The 24440-nt window shown below is 37.1% G+C and overlaps 1 protein-coding gene across 2 annotated transcripts in view; it reads left to right on the forward strand.

Moving 5' to 3' along the window:
- LOC134535295 (serine/threonine-protein kinase ULK3) overlaps positions 1-24440 on the forward strand; it is a 45325-nt gene that overhangs the window by 749 nt on the left and 20136 nt on the right. For both annotated transcript variants that reach the window (XM_063374366.1, XM_063374374.1), the window contains exons 2-4: positions 13791-13942; positions 17256-17470; positions 20312-20538. In XM_063374366.1, coding sequence (XP_063230436.1) covers positions 13791-13942; positions 17256-17470; positions 20312-20538 — 594 coding nt within the window. The remainder of the gene's footprint in view (positions 1-13790; positions 13943-17255; positions 17471-20311; positions 20539-24440) is intronic.

Below are 24440 nucleotides of genomic sequence, written 5' to 3' on the forward strand. Positions count from 1 at the left end.
GATGTGGGTAAGGACTGGGCACTCAATTTCATTGGTGATATTCTGGGAGGAAAGATTGTTGAGGGTCTGAGTGGGACAAGGAGGGAAGTCGATTTGGAAGAAGGATTAGGTGAGGTGTTGTACAGGAAGGAGATGGAAATAAAACATAGATTAGAAAGGGTAGAGGAAGAAGTAAAAAGGGAGGATGGGTTGAGAAGTGTGTTAGTAAGGGTCGAAAGGCTGGAGTGCGAGCTGAAGAGGACAAAGGAGGAAGTTGAGAAGGAAAGGCAGATGAGAAAGGAGGCAGATGTGGAGGTAGATAGGCTGCGCAGGAGGGTGGAGGAGCTGGAAGGGAGGGAGAAAGTAAGGACTCAAGCTGTTAAGGCCACATATGCAGAGGCATGTACTGGGGAAGTTCAGGAAACAGGTGTCAGGTTGCAGAATGAAGGGGTAGCAAGGAGGGTGCGGGAGGAGGCCGGCAGTAAGGCTGTGGGTACAAGCAACGTAGATGTGAACAGGCATGAAGAGGGCAGGGATACGAAAAGGGGTACAATAGTTAGACAGGAGCCCGAAGTGATTTTCCTGGGCAGCTCTATTGTGAAGGGGGTAGAATTGCAGGGGGTGGGGAAAGGAAGTATATATAAAGCTGCGTTTGGGGGTGCAAAGATTAGGAACTTGGGGGAGAGGGTAGGCTGCATGAAAGGAAGCAGTAAAGTTAAGGTGGTGGTTGTTCATGTAGGGGGATATGATGTGGCTGGTAGAGTGGTGGGGAGGGAAGTAGAGGAGGATATGAGGGGGCTAGTGGGCAAGGTGAAGGAGAAGTTCCCTGTAGCCAGAGTTGTGGTCAGTGGGGTACTAGTAAGGAGGGGTATAAACTATGTCAAGGCTGCGGCGGTCAGCGAGGTGTATGAGAGGGTGTGTAGGGACTTGGGAGCCATGTTGGTAGATAGCAGGAAATGGGTGGGGCAGGACTGTGTGGGCAGGGATCAGGTTCACCTAACAGAGAGGGGAAAATGGATGCTAGGAGACCTGCTAGGAAGGGAGACTTCTGGCCATTTGGAAAGGGCAAGGTTTGAGCAGCAGGGAAGAAGATAGCAACTAGATAGTGAGGAAGGTGGAGAGAAGGGGGGTGATTGTGAATATAGTGCTGATAGCAATGCTAGGGAGGAGGTGACAGCTAAAGTCAACAAAACTCAGATTGGTTGGACGGGGAGCGAGGAAGGAGGAAAGAGGGGGGTGGAGTTGGATAGGGCTGCAAGAGTGCTGGAAATCGGGGTTCTAAGGGGAAGGGGCACTCGTATCAGGGCGGAAGGGACAGAGGCGCAAGGGGGAAAATGCCAATATGTAAAAGTCGCAGTTATAAACTGTAGAAGTATATATAAGAAGGTGGAGGAGTTCTGGGGCAGGGTGGAAGCCTATGGGGCGGATATCATTGTAGCGGTGGAGACATGGTTGGACGAGGAAATTAGAGATGGGGAACTGAAGAGAGCACACTTTGAAATATTTAGAAGGGACAGAAACAGGAATGGAGGAGGGGTAATGGTGTGCATGCGAGAGGGACTCTGTGGTAGGGTTGTATGGGTTGGGGGGAGAGCGGAGTTATTGGAGATGCAGTTCCAGGTAGGAGAGAAAAATGTACGGCTGATTGCGGTGTACCGGCCACCAGGGCAAGGGGATGAAGCCATACGGGAGGTGCAGGACAGGTTGGACATGCTAGGGGAAGGCAAGTGGGTGATAGTGGCGGGGGATCTGAACATGCCAGGGGTGGCATGGGAAAAGGGGCCGGAGGGGATGGGGTCAAAGGAACAGAGATGGGCATCTCAACTGGCAAACAGAGGACTGGAGCAGGTGGTGACTGAAAGCACCAGAAAAGGTGCCAGGAGAGGAGAGCAGGATGACGGGAACCTGTTGGATGTGGTACTTGTGAGACCAATGGAGGCGGTCAGGGGAAGTGTGGTAATGGAGGGCATCAGTGACCACAGGATCCCAGTAGTGGAGTTAGACGTGGGCTAGAGGGAGAAAAGGGTAAGGAGGGGAAACGTGGTAAACTGTTGGGGTAAGGCTGATAGAGTGGGGGCAGAGGCATTCCTGAAGGGGAAATACAGTAGATGGGTAGATATAGAGGACCTCGAAGGTAGATGGGCTGCCTTAAGAAATATTCTGCTGCAGATGGCTACACGTTTTGTACCTCAGAGGAGGGTAGGCCAAGGAGGTGACCCTCCCTACTATGGAAGGGAGTTGAAAGTGTTGAAAAGGAAATGTAGGAGGCTGCATGCGAGGGCAAGGAAGCTTGGGGGAGAGGAGATAGAGGCGGAAATGAAGGCGCTTGGGAAGGAACTAGGGAGGAAATCGCGGGAAGCAAGGGATGCTTACATGGAACAGCTGATGGGGGAAGGGGGGACGGTAAATGGGACAGAGCTCTACAGATACATAAGAAGAGTAAAGGGTGAGGAGGGAATAGGGGTTCTCAGAGGAGGAGGGGGGCAGGAATATACAGAGGACAGGGAAAAGGCAGACTTACTGCAGGAGCAATATCTGGCAGTATTTACAAAGGGGGAGGCATGGGAGTGTAAAGAGGACGACAGTTTAATGGGCAGGAAGGCCTTTGAGCTGCGACTGACAGATGTAATTAAGGTGATCAGGAGGTTGAAAGGGAGAAAGGCAGCTGGGCCAGATGGTATAGGGAATAGTCATTTGAAGTTGGGTGATAGGGAGATTGGGAAGTACCTGTTGGAGGTTTTCAAGCAGTCTCTGGAGGAGGGGAAACTACCAATGGAATGGAAGGAGGCAGTGGTAGTTCCCATCTACAAGGGGGGAAATGATAAGGCGGAGCCAGGAAGTTACAGGCCGGTCAGTTTGACGTCCTGTGTAGGAAAAGTGATGAAGAGGTTGGTAGGAAGGTACGTAAAGGGGGAAATGGAAGATCTGGGGTGGGTGGATAACAGGCAGCATGGATTCAGGATGGGGTTTTCATGCGAGACCCAGATGGCTGGGCTGTTGGAAGACCTGGTGGAAGCGGTGGACGGGGGGAAGCAGATAGATGCAATCTTTATAGATTTTGAAAAGGCGTTTGATAAGGTCCCCCATAGGAGGTTAATGGAAAAGGTTGAGTTGCTGGTGAGGGATGGAAGGGTGGTAAACTGGGTGGGTGATTTCCTGAGGAATAGAAGACAAAGAGTGAGAGTGGGTGAGGAAAGCTCCGAGGAGGGGGAAGTGACGTCAGGGGTGCCACAGGGGAGTGTGCTGGGGCCTCTGTTGTTCTCAATTATGATAAACGATCTGGGGGAGGGCATGAAAGCCAGATGGAGGCTATTTGCAGATGACTGTGTAGTGTATGAGGTTGTGGGGGAAGGGGGATGTTTAGCAGAGGACTTGATAAGGTTGGAGCAATGGACGGAGAAAAATGGAATGTCCTTGAATGTTGGTAAGACAAAAGTTGTCAGATTTACAAAGAGGAGGAAAGTCACACGAAATGTATATTACTGGAAGGGGCAGGAGATAAGAGAGGCAGCAGGATATAAGTACCTGGGGGTGACACTGAAAAATGACCTAGGATGGGCGGAGCACATAGAGGGGGTGGTCAGGAGGGGAAGGCAGGCGCTGGGGTTGCTTGGTAGGACCCTGCAGGGAGCTGGGAGGAGGACAAAGGAGAAGGCATACTCCACATTGGTCAGGCCAATGTTGGAGTATGCGGCGGCGGTCTGGGACCCCTACCTGGTGACTGAGGTGAAGGAGCTGGAAGGGGTACAGCGCAGAGCGGCTAGGTGGGTAATGGGAATGTGGAGAAGGAGGGAGGGGCAGGATGGGAAACTGCGTAGCCCAACGGAAATGATTAAGGAGTTGGGGTGGGAAACGTTACAGAGGAGAAGAAGAGTGGAAAGGTTGGTCAGGATGTTCAAGGTGCTGAAGGGGGAAGGGGGATGGGGGCAATTGGGAAGCAAAGTACATAGAGGGGAGTACAGAGGACGAAGAGACCACAGATGTAAGCTCCAGAGGGTGTGGAGGCGGACAGAGAGAGGGCGGAACACCTTCCTGGTGAGGACGGGGAGGGAGTGGAATGGGCTGGGGGAGGAAATGGTGGAGGTCAGGGATGGGAGGGAGCTGAGGAGAAAGCTGATGGAGGGGGGAGAGGGGAGTGAGTGGGAGTTCCTGCCACCGGGTGAAAGCCCAATTGCAGGTTAATAAGTAATAATAATAATAAATGTTTGGTTGCATCAGTTACGATGTAGCTGTTTGCTCGTAGTCCTTTTTGAAGTTAAAATTGGTTAATATTCCTTACCCCCGTTGGTGCCAAAGTCGTTTGCGTGCGACGGCATTATCCGAGGGTCATAACAAGCATATTCGTGCCAAGAAATTTCTGTGATAGCAAAAATGCATAATTATCAGACTTTAGAACAGAAAGAAAAAAAATTCGGAAACATGGTTTTCACACACTGCACACATCCTTAAATTTCCTCTGAGGGGATGGTATTGTAATTCCTACTAGTTTGTGAAAAAATTAAAATTTTATGTCTTACATTACAATACCTTTGCTTTTACCCTGCTTTATTATTCATTGTTTACCAGCGATAAATAGTTTTCCACATACTCAGGGCCGGCGCGTCCATATAGGCGAACTAGGCAACCGCCTAGGGCGCCAAGTAGCTGGGGGCTGCGCAGCACGACACACAACAGCTAATACAATATGTTTAACGATTATTGAAACTAGATGGAAATGGATTTTTGTAACAGTTTGGAATGTTTATATTGATATAAGTAATTATTTAAAGTCCACGGTGACCTGTTCATGATTTGTAATAAGTAAAATAGTAAAAAAAAAACACAAGCCTGCTTACATTTGATTGTTGACAAAATCTTAGGCTTACGTGATGTATTTTGAGGCAAGGAAAATTTTTTTTTTGGGTGTCCGGCCGGAGGAGGGGGGGGGGGGGGCATTAAAGTTTTTCGCCTAGGGCGCCAATTTACCTTGCACCGGCCCTGCATATACTAGAGAAGTTCCTGAATTAAATCTGAAAGGAAGGTTTCTTAATTACTACTGGTTTGTGAAAAAAATAACCATTTACAGCTTACATTAAACTACCTATGTATTTATGGAATTGTCAACATTAATTTTTTACCTGTTTGTGTTTTTTTTTTGAGAACTTTAGTTAGTGTAGGTGTTGTAATAATGAAATTTGTTGAAATAATGACTATTGCATATGTAAGGAATTTTTAATGCATTTATTTCATGATTGTTGTTTTATTAGAAAAAGTAGCCTAATTGTAATACAAAATGTTTGAAACTTTAATTGTTAACGTCACTCATTTTCTGTGAGGAATACGTGTTGTGCACTGAATTAACTTACACATTGAATTTTGCAGTTAATTCAGGGAATTCTTTGGTTAGTCGTATATTGTGTGTTAGATATGGTTGGTGTTTCGTGTATAGAAGTTTATCCCTGCATCCTAAAGGCCGATCCTTATGTTATGATCCTGTGGCACATGATGCTTGAGTTTTAATTCAGTACGATGAAAGAGCTTGATGGCATGATCCTGTTAGTTTGATCCTGTGGTAGATGATACTTTCTGTTTTACTTCAGTACCATAATTCTGTTGGCTTTTCCCTGTTTCCCTGTATACGTGATGCTTGCTGTTTTAGTTCAGTAGGTACGTCAGAAGATCCTGTACATGAAGGAAATTGCAAAATAAGAAAGAATTATGATTGTAGGTTGAAAAAAAAAATTTTATTCTACTTTAGATCATAGGTAATTCATTATTAGGGCCTATATGACAATAATTTTTATGTACAGGATCTTCCGACATACTGAACTAAAACAGTAAGTATCATGTACCACAGGATCAAGACAACAGGATCATGCCATCAGGATCAAGCCTTTAGGTTCCAAGGATAAACTTCAATGTATGAAACTGAAGAATTAGCGTATTTTTAACTCTCCACAGTGGGCTTCATTTGTGCTAAGCAAAAAGATACACAATCGCAGGTAACAATGACTGCAACAGCAGTGTGAAAATAGAGGTATTGTAATGTAAGCTTTAAACTTTTATTTTTCATGAATCATTAGGAATTAAGATACCATCCCTTCAGGGTAAATTTAGGGATGTGTGTAGTGTGTGAAAACCATGTTTTACAATTTTCTTTTCTTTCCGTTCTCAAAAGCTGTGATGTATGATAATTATCCAAAAATGTTCTGGAATACCGTTTATAAATTTTAATAGTCACACAAAGAAATGAATAGCAACTTAAAAATACATTATGATTTTAATATTACTGCATTAATAACACAGTGTTTTACAAGTTACAAACGATGTGTTTACTAGACACTAGTGTTTACTTATGATGTACTCAGGATCGAAACCCATAAATTTCTGTGTAAATTTTTACATTTTCATATATGACTCACTAAGTATTACTTTTTAACTCCACAGTTACAGAAAATCATATTATTACTTGTTATTGTTAAGGAAGTGCTATAATAATAACTGTGTATGCATAGCCCATTCCATTGGTTTGGCTATTTTACACTAGGTATGCATATAACATTTATTTTTTAGTTACAATAAAATTAAATCTTATAAACATATTCAAAATGTTTGATTGGGTGTACGTGGGTATGTGTATGTACATAAATATAAAGAAAGTTTATGTGTGTTTGTTTGCATGTTTTTTATACAAATTTTAAGTTTTATTCCGAGCTTGATGAAATGTCACAGCCTACATGATATTCCTGAAAACCACTCCCATTACCCTTTAGCACCCCTTAAAGAAGAATTATGATATACTTTGCTTTTTATTGTAATGATTTGCTGACTTTGTGGTAAATAAACCCCTATCTATATCTTATATTTACGTGTTGGGTTGTTAGCTTATGTTTTTGTGTCTCTTAACATAACTTTTTAAGTATTGCTTGTGTTTCTTGGTTCATAAATAAGAATGGTGACGTTCTTTTTTTTTGTAATTTTTGTTCCTGCCATGAATCTTTGTTTGAAAGATCTGGTGCAATAATGTAGCCAGTGGCGCGAGCAGAGGCGCACCCAGGAATTTTTTTTTTGGGTTGGGAAGGGGGGGGGGGGGGGGTTTTGAAGGGGTTTTTTTATGAAGGAACACTGGTTTCAAAAATAAAGAGGGTGGTCCGGGGGTTCTCTCCCGGGAAAATTTGGATTTCTAGGTGAAAATTGGTGCTATTTAAGAAGGTTTGGTATATAATTATTATTGAATATACTGCTGGTAGAAAAAAGAATAATTTTTAGTACAGTACTAAATTTTGTTTTAGATAAGAATCAAACAAAGATAACTTTATCAAACCCAGGGTCTCGTCCGCTCAAAATCAGTATTATTTTAATACCATGAGAATCATAGGATGCATTAAAGTCCACATTCTGTGCAAATTAAATCACTGACAATGATGGTTTGCTTTTTACTGCATTCACACACACAAATTAAGTTCACTCTACGAGTAAAAACAAAGGGTATAAAATTCATGCATATAATTTATATTTAAAACTGCAAAAAATACAGTCCAAAATTATGCAAAAATTGAGATAAACGTAGCGCACAAACAATTCTTAGTTTTTATATAACACAACCTAATTTGTAAAAAAATTAAAGTAATTCACAGTAGCAGACTACAAATGTAATACTAACACCATAATGTATACACTGATGTGAAAACATCTCACAAAGTTTGGTAGATTGAGCGCTGTCCATAGACCATCGTACCTATTTTGCTGGGACTGGGAATGTTTTTACTTTTTCCATTCTAGATTTTTTCTTCACATTTTCGGAGGGGGTTTAAACCCCCAAAAAACCCCTCCTGGGTGCGCCACTGGGCGTGAGATGAGCGAAAGTGAGAAAGCCAGAGCCCGGAGACCGTGGGAATAGGCACTAGTGTTCATCAGGCCACTGTTGCCATGCACCATGATTGGCTGGTAGTTTTAAATTGTAAATTTTGAGATTGGTTAAAAAAATGATGTCACTTATTAATATGACTTTCATTGTGTAATCTTTGTCAAAAAATAAAATGCTTCGCTACAAGGGGTTGTAACAACCCAGATTACAGCCTTCCAGCATGCAATCCAGTAATAATGATTAGTTATAAATTTTTTTGTCAAATTTCAGGTTGGATGTAAAGTTTTTTCCTTTTAAAAGTTATTGTAAACGTAATTTCTGGGTTGATTGTTTTTATTTTTAAAATTCGTAAGTTAATTTTTTTTAATATATTTTTTTTTGCGGTCTTCTTTGTGTGGGAAGGCGTGCTGACGTAATTCTCCTTCGTTTTTCCACGACCGAGGCTTTGTTTCACACGCTAGGCGTTTGAGTCACGGTCACGGGAGTGTGAGAAAGAGACAAAATCGCTGAGTCGTGGGAACAGAAGTAAGCATTTCGTGGGAGCTTCTGTTGCTATGCTCCGTGATTGGCTGAAATTACGTCGCCGAGCCCAGAACACTGCCCGCACAAAGGGAAGGAAGGCTGTAAAATTCAGTCATTGTCTGAGCACCGGGCCGAGCGGTCGTTGTTTGGGCGGTGGGCCGAGCAGGCCGTGGTCGGGCGATGGCTCCGTGTATTATTTTTTGTATTTACAGTTAGTTTTTTTTCTTGTGTTTTCTGTTGTACGGAATATGGTGTGATTTTTCCATGAATTAAAAAAAAACAGGTAATATATCGAACATTGTGTATAAATTTCTTCTTTCTTCGTGACCTTCTAACCTGTATGTTCCACTCATCACCTAAATTGAGCTAGCCGGAGGTGGTGAGTGGTAACAGGGTAAGATATTGTATCCTGATTAAGGTTTGATGAGAGCTGTGCTGTGATTGGCAGGAGAGGTGCAAACTTGCAGCTTCAGTCAGGCGGAAGCGACTGCGTAGCCTCTTTCACTAGTATTTGTCTGGATGAGGTACCGAGTAGGTCGTGGCCAGGCGAGGGCTCACAGTTATGAAAATATGTGATTTTATAGAGCATTTCGCGGCTGTGGTCCATGTGCCACCAAGTAAGATCAACCTATTTTTTCATGTTTTTGGTTTTTTTCAACTAGAATCTCGATCACAGTCGTTGGTGTAGCCCACAACAAGACTTTTAACTTAGTTTTTCGCCGTTGTTAAAAGTACAGTCTTTTGGCGGTACCGTTAGTTTATGAATAACCACAGGACATCAGTATGAACTTTCTTATAAATTAACCTGCATCTTCCGGTACCTGCGAACAGTCAACGTGTTTGTTGTTTTGAAAATGGGGAAGAATTTAAGTGCAACTTGTTCATAAATTTTACATGTAATGTTTTTGTGTGCTAGCAAGATGGCTGATAATGACTGTGAATTTTCTTCAAGTATCCATAAAAATACGTTAAATTCAGTTTGGTGTCTGGGAAACATTATTGCAGTATTTAATCGATGACAGTAACATTTTATTTTGAAATTTAAAGTATTTTCGAACCCAACAAATTATTCATGCACATTTTTTAGGTTTGTCCACTTCAGACCGAATTTTGAGCTAGCTGAAGTGGTCTGGGGTGTGAGTAGTTTACCAATACCTAGTTTACTGTTTTGAACACTTGATACAGTTAGGTTAGCTACATTTAAAATGCTGTAAATTGTTGTAAATAGTTATTATTTTAAGTTAGTCACATTTAAAACACCTAAAAAGTGTTTTCGGGCACAAGTATTAAAAAAATACAATTTTCAAAGTTTTCAATTTTTTCCCCCAGATCAGCACCTATTCTAAGAAATTATCATTTTTATCATGTCGCATGGAATTATTTACGAAATAAACTATTTACAAAAATTCAGTTTTAAAGTTAAGTATGTTTCATTGTTAAAAGTTGTATGATATTTGTCCTTTTGTCATTATGTTTAACTCGTCATTGGTCGCGCTATGAGCATTTTGCTCACCCTCAGAAATAATGTTTTACTGTTATTGTTTTTATTGCTGTGGGGAAGTGTCCTTTTTTCTAGCTGAGTTTTGAACCTTCCTTTTTAAGTCACTAGGTGGCTGACAGAATGTAACTAATACTTGGTCTTGATATAAGATATAGTTTACAGGCATGCACGCCGCATGAGCAGTTTGCTCACAGTGCGACCAGTCGCGTTGCTACAATTGTGACGACAGTTCGGTTTGCAAAGTGCTGTGTTTAGTCTTGGAATATATTCTCGTGAGACTAAATCTAATGATTCTTGGTATTATTTATTGAAATGAATTGGGAGAAGAACATTGTGGCTTTGGCTCTTCAACAAATTGCTGAATGTTCCAGAACAGGTAAGTTATGTTATAATTATCAATATTTTGATTGAAAATACAAAAAAAAAAATTACATAAAACATCAATTTTAGTAAACCTTATCATTTTGTTACAAAATTGTTGATTTTTGCATCAAAATAAGTAATTACTTTTGAATACGTATGCTGAAAAGCTGAATTTGCATAGAAGTTAAACAAGATTTTATAATTTTGAAAAACTCTTAGGAATTCCAGAGGAAGATATGTTATTATAGTCTTTCCATAGTTTTATGAATCTATTTTATTTTTTACTAGAATTTTCAGTAATGTGATATATATTCTGTGCTTTGTATTTACAGAAGTTCCACCATGGTTGCCGTAGAGTTTACCACCTGAAAACCAAGCAGCCGCCATTGATAAAAATTTTGACCAAAATGTTGAAAAAACCTAATAGAGTTTATATGTGTTATAAAAAGTAAATTTCCATGAAAGCAGTTAATTTTGAAATAGAAATTCTCTATTGCATAATGTGTGTTCTATTAGTCATAGTCTCAAATGTATAACATAAATTAGTGTGCCCTCAAAAGACTCAGTAGATTTAATTTTTTTTTTTTTTTTTTTTTTTGCTATAAAATGATTAAGTAGTAAATAATGTGTGATTTTCTGTTTTGCTTCCAAAACTATTGCATTTATTGTTGATGTATTCATAGGCCGGACGAAGGAATTTCAGTATACAGCCAAATAGTTTATTCTGATGATGATTTATGTAAAAAAAAAAAATTAAAAATTATGTGATAATAATATTAAATATTATTTAAAAAAGCAAAGTTGTTTCATTTGCAATAAGTAAAATATTTGGCCTTTTAAAAGTGGTTAAGCACGACTCTAATCGTAAAATTAAGTCTATGAGCAAAATGCTCATGCGCGACCACTGGTGTAACATTTTACAATGCGACCAATGACGGGTTAAAATTAGGTCATTTTTTTATGATCTTTAAGTCAATATATTTTTGTAGTTTGTGAAAACATGTTTCAATCATGAATACACTCTTTTAATACAGATATTTGGGCAGTAAATTCATTTCACAATGACAGCAAGATTTCAAAAGATGAGAGAAAGTCTGTGCCAAGATCGCCCATTTTAATACACAGAAATTTCAATATCGCAGGTGTTCTTCAGGCCAAGCTGCTAGGATCGCTGCAGTCAGGTGTAGCCAGCATTCGCCATGATAAAAGACATGAGTTTCCTACATTGTTCTACTAGAATATTTGATAGAATGCTTCAACTGTCACTTTTGCAGCTTACACTGCCACTTAGCAAATACAATGTGAGTTCAATAAAATTTAAAGTAATTACATATTATAAAATAAGAACACCATAACTCATCAAATAAAATATTAGGTTTTTAGGCATTGTTGTCACGTTATGAAAGCCTAAACTTATCAGGATTTTAAAAGATTTAAATTATGTATGTATTTATATTGAAAAGGTTCTATTAATTAAACAACTGCTATAATTTATTCATGACAAATTTTTCATTTTAACTTTAAATATAAAATTTATTTTATTTATCCAGTCAGGGTAAACTAAAATGGTAATTATTTAGTAGTTGGCAATTGGTAAGCTTTGAAATTGACAAAATCTAAAACTTAAATTACAAAAAATTTTGACAGATTTAGTTGAAACACTTGGGGTTACTTTACCATTTTTTTTGTACAAAACATGCCAATGTAGCAAAACTGTCTGAATGCAATATTCTCAGTAAAAATTAAGTATTAGAGATTTAATGAATTTAAAAAGAAACTTGTGTTCAGTGCCTTCAGGCATGTCAGTTTCACGCACCATAATTTTTATTGTACAATTAATTTTTTTACTGAAGGGCAGTTACTGAAATTTTAATGATACCTCTCTTTTGTTACGTCACTATAATTTTCAAAATATAATCACTAAGTGTGGTATAATTGGTGTAAAAAGTGGTGCAAAGGTTTTTAATTATTATTACTTGTGTCACCTTGACACCCGTGATATTACACTTAGTAAATAGCGTTTGAAAATTTGAGACTGAACAACTAATGCAAGGTATTATTGTAAATTTCAGAAAGAGCCCTTAAATAATATTAATTTGATCTCTTTTTTTTTTTTTTTTTTTAAAGCTGTTATTGTCAAAACTACGATATTGTTCAGCAATATGGAATAATATTAATTCATCTTATACTGACAAAATTGAGAATATTCAAAAATAAATTAATCAAACTAATTTTGTTTTTTAAACTGTTATAGTTCCAAAATTTATAGTAAATGTGCCCTGGATACTACTGGTTAAAGAGTTCCACAATTCCATAATAGTTTAACATGTACCTACTTTATGTGCACTTAACTGAAACAATAATATTATTTTTAGACTAATAAATAACTACAATAGTTTTTATCAACTTGTAAATAAAGTTAATTATAATTGTAGTTTTCTTTCCAGTAACTTATTTAGTCATTGCCAATAGTGACTTTGACTTTTTACATAAATATTTATTTTCAATACTTATTCAATAGATATGTATGTAGGCACTTATATATTATAAAATTCATATTATTCTCAATTAACTTTTCCTGGCTGTTTTAATGATCTTTTTTGTCCTTGTCCATTAATTTTTTTAAATGTGTTTTTTACTTTTATTTGTGTTACTGTTATTTATCTGTCATGCACACCCCTGCAGTCTCTTGAATGAGAGTTTGTGTATATGTTACAATTGTAATAAATAAATAAATAATTCTAAAAATCAAAATAGCGTGTGAGATCGAGTCTTAAAATACTGTAATAAAGTACTAGCAACAGCAAAAATACGTTTATTATTTGTTCGCCTCAAGAGTGCATTACTGTTGCAATGGATTAATGTGTAACAATGTTATAATTAAACCAACAAGATTTTAAGATACCAACAAAATACTACAGTAAAACTAACCATAATTATTTGTTAGGGAACAACTGGTTTTTTCTAAAAACGTGATACCGGTGAAAATAGAATTTGTTTTTGCGGGAGGTGTGTCTGTCAGTTCATTTTCTTTTCTAAAGAGAAACAGATTAAATGTACTACTACTCTTGGCAATAAGCTACACTAGGATAAATAATGTCAAGATAATGACTGCCAATTTTTTGTTGTAAGTTCCTAAAGGACAAGCTAAGAAGTTGGGGTTTTGTGCAGGGCCTACGAAGTAGGCTTTCATTATTCATACTAAACAACTTCTTTGGAATATTTGGATAAGATGTATGTTTTGCAAAGTGCATTAGGATGGATGGAAGCCTGGTTTCACTTGTGTTTACCAGTTTAAAAAGTTCACCACTTTACTTCAGAGTTAGTTATTATTCTTCTGACACTGACAGCTAGATTATAGTGGACAAGTCTGTATTTGAGTGAGAAGGTTTCCTATAGCAAAGCATCATTGTTTATGTGTAAATTTTTTGGTTTCCACCTTCATAAGTTTGTCCACTTCACGCTGGAAGGTAGTTGTTACTGTTCAAATGTTGCAAGTAGGTTGCAGTGTGTAGACACATTTGTAAATACATCTTGCAAACAAATTAAAGTCAAGTGTATGTATCGATTTGTTGTAAGGTTGGATGTCGAGAGGTGGTCGCTATAAAGTGTGTGGAGAAAGCCAAGCTGTCCGGCTCGGCAGCAGACAATATGGTCACCGAGATAATGCTTCTGAAAAAGCTGAAGCATCAGTTCATCGTTGAAATGAAGGACTTCCTGTGGGACGACAGGTGAGAGAATGAAAAGTTCAACTTTGGATTTTACTTTACTTGACTGTGCCTTGAGGTTCCAGCCTAATATTGTGCAAATTCACTCGCAGCACTTTGACCAATTTATTATGTCATTATTTCTGCATGAGGGCATCCTATTAAAGGCATGAAAAGACTTTTCAATCTTTATCCCTGCAATCCTCATCAAAAATATATAATTAGGCTATATGTTAAAAATTACATTATGTAACTTTTAACACCTTCAAAGAGAAAAAATATATATACGTGGTTTTGCATCATGTGGGTACATTATTTCATAAAAATTAATATCAGTAAGAAGCCCTAGCTTAAAAAAATTGCCTGTCTGGACTGCCACCCAATGACATTTAAAGTTTCAACTAAATATGCCTTTTCAAAACCACTCAAGATTCTGCTAAAGTGTCTGATTATGAATAAAATTTAGAGCCGTTACACCTGCCTGTAAAAGTTTCTATTTTTAGTTTAGTTTTGCATGGGTATTTTTTTTGAAAGTGAATAATTTTTAATGAGCTTTCCTCAGGTAATTTTAGATAACCAATGAATAAATTGGTAAAATTTGTTTTAAAGTGATATAAGCTAGTGCAGGGACCATTCATCTTTAATATGCCACCATCGAAATATAAGGTCACCCATTAAAGTCTCTGATAAGCTTATAACTAAAAATAAAAGGCATGATAGTGTGCGTATAAGCAGAGAAGCACCTAATGCATGAGCCAAGGTTGTTCCCTTATCACTCTCATGCTTCTGGACCTTGTGAGCCCATCCAAGAGCCCATTATCATGTTTCTCCTCTCCCCAATTCCATTTACACACTTTAAATTACAATTGCATATAAACGTATTCCCTGGCTGTCTGTGTCAGAGTATCCATGTGATGATGGTTGCTTAGTATTCGTGTCCAAGCATGGTGACCCCAGATTTTGCCACAGTGGTGGAAGTTGCAGTGCACCAGGTGTTTACCTGCCAAGGTGAATCGGCGATGGTTCGACATTGCCCTCTGCGATACGGAGGTGAAGGGACAACACAACCCTCCCTTCTGGACCCAGATGTAAAATTCCTCGACCCGGTCGGGAACCGAACGCAGGACCTCTGGCTCACCATCCAGAAGCTCTTGATTCCCGAGCCGATGGGTCGGGCGATGCACCAAATAGGGCTTCCTAGTGTCACCCCTAATTAACTAACACTCGAGACAACAGGCCCGCCCTTGTAGTGGGGCTAGAAACCACTCAAGTGGCACCTTGCCCCGTGAGCCTGAGTGCCAGTGGGCATGAAGGTTACCTTTAAGAGACTTGGGTTGCCGAGGGTGTATTTGTGTTAGTGAGGCGGAATTATAAGTGCAACGCTCGCAGGGGTCTCTAGCGCGGTATCTCCTCTACGTGCAAGGCTCGGAACTGGCGTGCAGTCTACTTGTGTCTCATGTGAGATTTGAGCAATATGACACAAAGTCAGGATCTCATCTTAATATTTATATTCATACTTTGGAAGGATTTTCTGGCCAGATAAAATCAAATGCTATAAAAGTATTTAAGGAATTAGAGGGGAGCTCAGTTTGAGTCAGTTAAATATTTCAAACAGATACAAACTCCTGTTGTAAAGTTATTGTGAATCATTTATTAAGTGGCTTGGTAACATCAGAAATCATAAAATAATTTATTTTTTACGAACAATGTCTGCTTATGTTCCTGTTTTCAATTTGGCTTTATGGAAGAGTCACCCAATTTGAAAACAAATTAATAAGTTCACACAGGAATAACCAGTCTGTCTGTAGTTTATTACTGGTAATCCATTGAAAGATAAACAAAGAGTGTCATAAGTACATTTTTTTTATTTGTTTGTTGAATAAATTAGGCTTACTAGTTGAAATCTATAAAGGCTATAAAAAAAATATGAATGGCCGGCTGATGTACAGTCATATTGTTACTTTGCATTGACTCAGATTATTATAATTATATTGAAACAGATAAACAAATAGAAATTGTACAAACTAAACTCGACCATGATGTTCTTGATAATTATTTTGAAGCAATATGTCCTCACATTAGGTAGTTGCTAGTGAGAGAGGGTTATGACTTTACAAATTGTGTTACATGTTAGTAGAGACATTGTCTCCCTGCCAGCTTTGGGGAGAAGAAGACCGTTACACTGAGATAAAAAACAGGAAGCTGATGATGAAAGAGTCCAAAGGAAAAAGGCCCGGAAATCGTGGGTTAACAGGAATCCACTCCAAGATGGAGAATTTGGCTGCAGGCCCGTCGGAGGAGGTGGACAATTATGCCATTTGGAACATGCTTAATCTCTGAATAAAATATTAAATTCATAACAGGTAGCACTATCTATGCGGAAATGCAGGGACTATCTCAACAGTGCTCTCTATGTTGCTGGTTGAACAAGAAGGAACGCGAGCGCGCTGGTAGCAAATATAAAATTCATGGTATTCCCAGCTGACTGTATAGGATACCTACATATATTTTCTGAAACAAGTACATTCGCACACACATTGTGTTATTCTTTCGGTAATCTAACTCTCTCGTTTCTATTTTTTTTTTTTTGGGGCAGGGGACAAAGAGGAGAACAAAAACAAGCCCAGCAACATATATAGCATATTGCTTTCTTTATAATTCTTTGGACAAATACCTGTTCTCTGTCCTTTTCGCATCATATACGTTTCACTACAATGTTTCACGAAAATGTTGCATTAAAATTTGACCTTGTAATTTTACTCTCATCGGGCCCAAAGAAATTTCACTTCAAAAAGATATTCGTGTAATATACCACATGTTACTATGTAGGCCTTTTATTTCATAAAATATTTCAATAAATAAAAACTCGGTTGTGAAAAAATAATTTTAGTGTATGTGAAAAGTTGATAACAGAGCAGAGGCATGTGTATTGAATAGCTTACACTGGACTATAAACTTTGGCCAAATCCATTCATGCATAGGTAGCTGAAATTTCATATAAATTCCCTATCGGGAATCTGAATTACATTAATGTCATTTCTGTAACAGCTTCGTCAATTCATTTTACAGTCATGAGTGAACAAACTAAAAATAATGCAAATGATTATATATTATTTAAAATATATATATAATATATATATGTTTGTACATTATACTGGATTGTTATATGTTGTCCACTTCAGATTGTTTTCAATTTAAGGTGATCAATTTTCATTAGTTCATTACATACTTTAACTGTAATGCATTGAACCATAATTTTCCTGCAAATTCAGCAGAAAACTCATCTAAACAGAGTACCGGTTGCAAGTGGTACTTATTTAATTCACCTCTTCCGCAGGAATATTTACATCATCATGGAATACTGCAACGGAGGGGATTTGTCGTGCTTCATCCGTAAGCGACGCAGGCTGCCAGAAGCTGTGTGCAGGAAGTTCCTGCAGCAACTCGCCCTAGCTCTCAAGTTCATGCGCTCGCACAATGTCTGCCACATGGATTTGAAACCTCAGAACCTTCTACTCACTACCAATCCTTGTCTCACCCTTAAAGTTGGAGGTGGGTTGTGCAGTATGATTCATTATACTATGCTTTTTGTGTTTCTGCTATTTAAATGTATAAATGAGAGCACTTTATATTGACAGGTTCATGCGAGGCACTTAACTGACGTTCAACACAAATTATTTAATAAAATAAAAAATAAAAATTTTCCCTAGAGAACTAGGCCAGCCAAATATTTACCAGTGTGTTTCTCATAAATGATGTAAAAATATTCTGCTCTCAAACTAAAAATGTTGATAAAGTTATCTGGCATATATAAGTGTACTTGTTTGTAGGATAGTAGGTTATAACATAATTGGTTCTTTCTGTGCTGCGTTTAATAAAAGTTTTCATTTCAACAATTTTAGTGGGGGAGGAGGGGGGAAATACCCTGTCCATCATTTAGATACATCTTTATTAATAAAGCTAATTACAGTAGATACTCAATTGACTGAGGTAACGTATTATCTGAGCCAACCTAAAGTGCCATTACCAGCAAATACTGTTGAATATATTTGCTTGAGAGCCTAGAAAATGATCTAACTGTTGTAAAAAGCCAAAAGAAAATTAACTTAAAAAATGCCATTTAGTGGTTAGGCAAATAAATCATGGAGTGAATCTGTGTTATCCCAGATTTACTCGGTTAATTGAGACTCTACTTTACTATTATAAACTAAATTTGCATGCAATTAAGCTTCGACAAGTTCAAGATAGATATCACTACTGTAGCCCACCTCATCAATTAAATTGCAATGGATGTAAGATTTAAGATCAATTAAATTAGATGTTCTTATAATATCATAGTATGTTGCAAGCAAAATTATTATTTATACTAGCTGCTTGTCACAGGAAAAGACTGGGGGTTCCAAACAACCTGAAAATGTGTAAGGTTGGATCAGGTGGGTTTGGAGTAGTGTGATGAAATGCATTTGATTTGGTTTGGGGGGGGGGGGGGGGGCAGTTCCCCTGGCTCTCACTACAATGTCCGCCACATTTCTGAACTTGAAGAAAATCTGGGTGTGATTCAGCCAAGATTCCACTTGAACATTGTGACCTCTGGGCGTGCATATAACGTATGCAAGTATTTCCTTCTCTCTAATGACCTGAAATGAAGAGATGTAGCAGTAATGCTCAACTTAATTTAAATATTGTTTCGATTGTTTCAAGTTGGATTTTAATTCCCCCCGCCCTTACATATACATATATAATAGGAATATATACTTACATTCTTTGTACTGTTTTAACTGTTTTAAACACTTCATGATAAATTATAATAATATAAAATGTTAGTGATCACAATGCCATATAAATATCATAAATAATTGAAAACTGCTAGTTTATGACTTGCCAACACATATTTTCATGCTAAACCAGTGGATGTCAAACATTTTGAATTTGGGGTGCATTTAAAATAAAAATAAAATAATTGTAAATCAAAAATTTCTGAGAAACATGCTATATAATAATTAATGCTTCACAGATATAAACTGATAATCAACTCAAGGCTTGTTTACAAACAGTAAAGAGCAACGACAGCACCGCACTGAACTAAATCACTGTTCGAGTAAAACGTGTGTGGTTGTTCAAATAACACATAATGATGTGCTAACAAAAAGAGCAACATATCCGTAGTGATATGGTTTAATAGAGGAACTATGCTTATTTTTATATCTGGACACATATTTCTCTGGAATTACACAGGGCACACCCGGAAGTCTTTTAAGGCACACACTTTGAGAATCACTGTACTAAACTAACAATCAAAATTAAATTATATTATACTTAGTGGATTGCGTTTGAATAGCATATGAAAATATCATTTTTAATACTGGTCCAATACATATTGACTCTAAAATAATATTATAATGTGTACTTTTTTCGTGGGAGTTTATTTTCACCCAAAAATTATGAATGTTAAATGTTAGCTGTAGTGTAAACACCTTTCAGTAAATGACTTACTTATAAACCACCAAAAACCTTTTACATTGAGCTATTTTTCTAAGTTTTCAGTCAATAAGTTTCAAGATACGTGAATAGATTACAAGTTGCAGTTGCAATCTCATCCAACTTTAGGTTTTTTTCCCTCCACCAGAGAACTTCATAGGCTCCATGGAGAAACTACTCTACTCTTCAGACCATCCCATCATGTGTTTATAGTCTCTCTGTCACTCTCTATCTCTCTCTCTTGTGCTGTCTCTCACTTGTTCTCTCACACTATCTCTCTTGCTCTCTCTCTCTTTTGCTCTCTCACTTCTCTCTTGCTCTCTCTCTTTTGCTCTCTCACTTCTCTCTTGCTCTCTCATATAAATTTTATTGTAAATGCGTAACATGATTGGCAACAGCTCATAGTTTATTTTATGCTACAAAATTTTTCTTTTAAGAAATGGAAATTGTGTACCTACAGAAGTTGACCAGTTGAAAGGATTATGTATTTGATCTGGAAGATTTAATGCTAAAATTGGATGAGATCGTTGTTTGTATGTAAGTTGGGTTGGGTGCTTACGAAAGCCTTGAAAATGTTAATGTTTAACTCAGATGATCAATGAAGACAGTATGTTTGGGAACATTCAGACAACCCTGGAAGTCAGCACACATGAACACAGTGAGACTGCCTTCGAGGAAACAATAGTGATGTTTCAAGAACTGAAGTCTGTACCCGTCCACAGGCAGTCTGCCATTTATTCTGTGGTTGGTGTGTGATCATGTGTATATACGTGCATCTTGTGCGTTTTTGCAATTTAAAACAAACCCATAATTTTCCATTCAATCAGAGACATTGTTTTGTTGTTTAATGATTTCATTTATTAGTAGAGTTTCTCCGATGAGTGACTGTGAAGCAAAGGTTGTTGTTTCTTTCAGACTTTGGGTTCGCCCAACATCTCTCCCCTGACACGTTCATGAGCTCGCTGAGAGGCTCTCCGTTGTACATGGCTCCGGAAATCCTGTTGCAGCAGCATTACGACTACCGTGTCGACCTGTGGTCGGTCGGAGTCATCATGTACGAGTGTCTGTTTGGCCGCGCTCCTTACTCTTCAAACAGTTTCAGCGAGCTGGCCGAAAAAATTAAAGCTCGGGCGAAAATTGAGGTACGCTTCTCATCGGTGTGATAGTCGTAAAGGTGGAGTCGAGTGGGAATCAACATATTGCATGCCCCCCCCCCCCCCCCCCAACTTTAATGGTGTTTTACATTACATTAATGTCATGGAGAATAAATTTGCTTGCATAAATACAAATAAAAAATTATCTGCCATATAAATATTTTACCTGAAATATTGCAAGAAAAGCTCATTTAAATTACAATATATTTTCCCTTCTGCAATTTGAAATAAATGTCTTGTTACACTCCTGAAGAGGATTCACATAATTTGTCAACCAGTAGAAGTTACGAGATAGCTTTTAGGTTCAGACTAGGACAAGCAATAAAATAACCATTTAAAGGCATGCATCATATCTTATTCCTGGCATCTGCATTTGTGTGTAACTACGAAGAGAGCAAAAGGAGGGGACAAAAATATGTTGGTTATCACGCTTCTCCACACCATTCATGAGATGAGAGCTTTTGTTCCTCCTCCGTGCCGGCCTGATGGAAGGCTAACCTTTTCGGATGCTATCGACGTGTTGATAAGCAGTGCGAACCACGGTGCTACGAACGCATTGCAGCAATTCACTCACCAGTTTGTCTTTTTTTAAATTATAATACTAAGTATAGTCTATGTTACAGATGTAAACATAGTGGTACAACACTCTCCATTGAAACAGTTGTGATGCGGAACTGGGAACTGGTAACTAGAAACCAAAACATAGTAGAGGGTATTAAAATTAATATTATATATTTTTTTGCTTATTTTTTTTCATAATCATTATGCACCAAGCAGAAATACCACAAATAATTTTGGCTTAATAAAGAAATTGTTTTCGTGATATTGTTGTTTAATAAGGTGCCTAATTTATTTCCTGGAACCTCAGTCATGTTTTATCATGAGTTCTTTTATCATTCCCAAAGTCTTATGTGTTTATCAATAGTTGTGGGTGTTGGCTCGGTTTGCATGTGAAACTAGTCATGAAATAGAAGAAAAATACCATTGTCATTTATGCCTAGTAGTTTTAAGCTCATACTTAAATGTATAACAATTTATGAGCAGATGTATATGTTTTAGCAAAAATAAATTGATTTACTGCATTTCTCGAAAGTAGTAAGTGGGTGTTACGTTTTATGACCAAATCATCAAAAAAAAATTGCAGTAAGTGTCAAGCCACATAAATGTTTCTAAGGATGCTAAAGAAAAATACTGTTTGAAACTCACAATGAAAATCTTTATTTTCAATAAAATGTTTAAACCGTTATTATTTCTTAAATCCAATACATATTTAATGTTTGTGCAACAAACCATGATTATTCATGTGGGCCATCTGGATTTGTGAGTCTATCGCACAACTACTGTCAAAATCTAGATAGTTAAATAAATAAATTGTTGAAATTTCAACAAATTTAGCAACACAACAGATATGTAGTTGAGTTTCCTGTGAAGTATGAAGTTGCCATTTTGCCTAACGCAGGATTCTTCAATTTACACAACAGCATGCATACATACATACAAGTACTTATTTTACTGTGATATTAGTTTTACAAACTTAATTGATATTTTTATATAGAAATATTAAAAATAATCAATTAGTTGTGAAACTGCTGAGAGACATAGCTGCTAGATACCTGTATTTGTGTAAAACTACAGTTATATAGTGTTTTTTTAAAAAAACAATATTGTACCTTTTAACCATTAGTTATAAGTTATAGTATCACATAAGTTGCATAAACGTACTCAATAAAACCATTTATATGAAAATAAAATTTGTTACAGAAATCCTATTTGAGGTTCAGAAATAAATATGTTTATATTATAGATATATTGAACCAATAATAATGTATACAGAAACTAATACAAACACGAAAGAGTTTTTTTAATTATTAATTTTCGCATTGGAAATGTGTATCAGCTGAATTAGTGCAGAAATAATCCCCAAAAGATTACATTTATCGACATAATGTGCTCAAATTATACTTACTAAATCAAACAGTATTGAAACACAGTCAAATAAATTATTTTCCATAAGAAATTTGTGTGCTATAGAATTACAACCACACATTGCTTTTCTGTGAATGCCATACAATTGTTGTGGTAGGTTGCTTGTCCATAGCATTTTACATACTTTTAAAAGTATATCCTCACATTTTCTTTCATTTTCACTGCTAATTTTTTTTTTTGGTGCTTCAATTATATGTCATATCTATATGATTGGCATTGTTTGAGGCTGCCTTAGATCAACCAGTTTAGGTAGCATGCAGGTTATGTAACTATGAATAAAGATGGTTATTCATATTTTCTAACAGACCTGCCATCCCTCACAGTATTAACAACGTTTTTACCTAAATGTTTCAACATGCCAAACAGTCAGTAATTACATCTAGTAACATGAAATTGTCCCTTCACCTTGTAGTAATATTTATGAAAGTTAAGCTGGTATATTCATAGCTCTTCTAGCTGGCGATACCCAACTCATAAGCACATGACACCAATGACAGTTCATTGTCAGGTGAGTTTAATGTAGACATTTACTTTGTATATTAATAAAATTACACACATTGCACTGAAAGGTGAATGTAGATATTTTCGTATATTTTTGTTCCTAAAATATCTATATTTTTAAAGTGCTCGCAAAAGGACAATTATCAATCACCTAATTCTTTTAAAATCTGGGGAGAAAAAAGTTGGCATTAACTATTGGGTGACTTGATAAAATAAAAACTGAGCTTTGTGCCTTTAATTTAGTTCCCAAATTTGGCATAGTTTTATTGGCTGTCAGGGCCATGGTGTTTGAATGGTTTAATCTCTAACCTCCCATGAATGTGATCTGGAGTCAAATCAGAATTTTTGTAAGTGGGAAATGTGGTAGTCGTTGCCTTTTGCTGGTAGGTTATTTCAAAACACTCCCGTCTCCCCCACCCATTTATTTCATCAAGACTCTATTCTCATATTCCCACCCTCATTGTCTGTAAAGACTCCCAAGTCAACGAGACATTAAGTCTTAATTTATTTATTTATTCTTTAGCAGTCACTTCTGTGGCATTAAACTGTGCTTCAAAATTTGTTTCCTTTGGCTCATGCAACAATTTAATGACTTTGATACATTCTGCTCAGTAGGTCTATCATTAGTACCAACATGATCATGACTTTCACTGTTTTCTCTCCAGCCGCAATTTTAGTGATATGCATCAACTAGATCTACTGCTGATAAATACTCCAGATTTTAGTGGCATGAAGCAGTATTGGCACTGCTTTGAGTTGTGTCAGCTGTCTCAAAAGCCAGACAACCATTTACTTTAAAGGATATTTAACTTTTATTTACTGAGGAAAACTAAGTCACAAGATCCTGACTTCTGGAACTGAAATGTAGAGTAAGATTAGGAATGTAGAGAGTAAGAATGTAATTCTCTTTGTTTGTCTTTATATTATTTAAAATAGTCTGTAATGAAACCTTGGATCAGTAAGAAAACAACTTCCTCCCAACTTTTCAAGAATGTTTTTAGCATTTAGGCCCCTAATTAATATTATTTAATGTGTAGGAAATATTATGGTGGTATTAGCAAATAACTTCCAATATAAAAATCAAAGTTAAATATTTCTTGTATAAAAGTGGCAAAACATAAATATGATATTGTTATTCCTACAAACTTATTTCTGCCTTACCAACTATATATCAATGCTTTTGCAAAATTTAAATATTTTCTGCTCATTTGCAAATTATTTTTACTGATGTTATTCCAACCTATAACTGCTGTTATAACAAATGTATAAATTCCTTATGTTTATAAACTTATAAATACTAATTAAATGTTCTGTAAATTAAAGTATAATGATGGCCCGTTGTTCATATTCTCTAGTACATAAATGTTTTGTTTTAACCTTTTTTCCTCCAATCCTCCCAAGTA

Source organism: Bacillus rossius, chromosome 1 (genome assembly GCF_032445375.1).
Source record: "Bacillus rossius redtenbacheri isolate Brsri chromosome 1, Brsri_v3, whole genome shotgun sequence".
Classification (NCBI taxonomy): Eukaryota; Metazoa; Arthropoda; class Insecta; order Phasmatodea; family Bacillidae; genus Bacillus; species Bacillus rossius.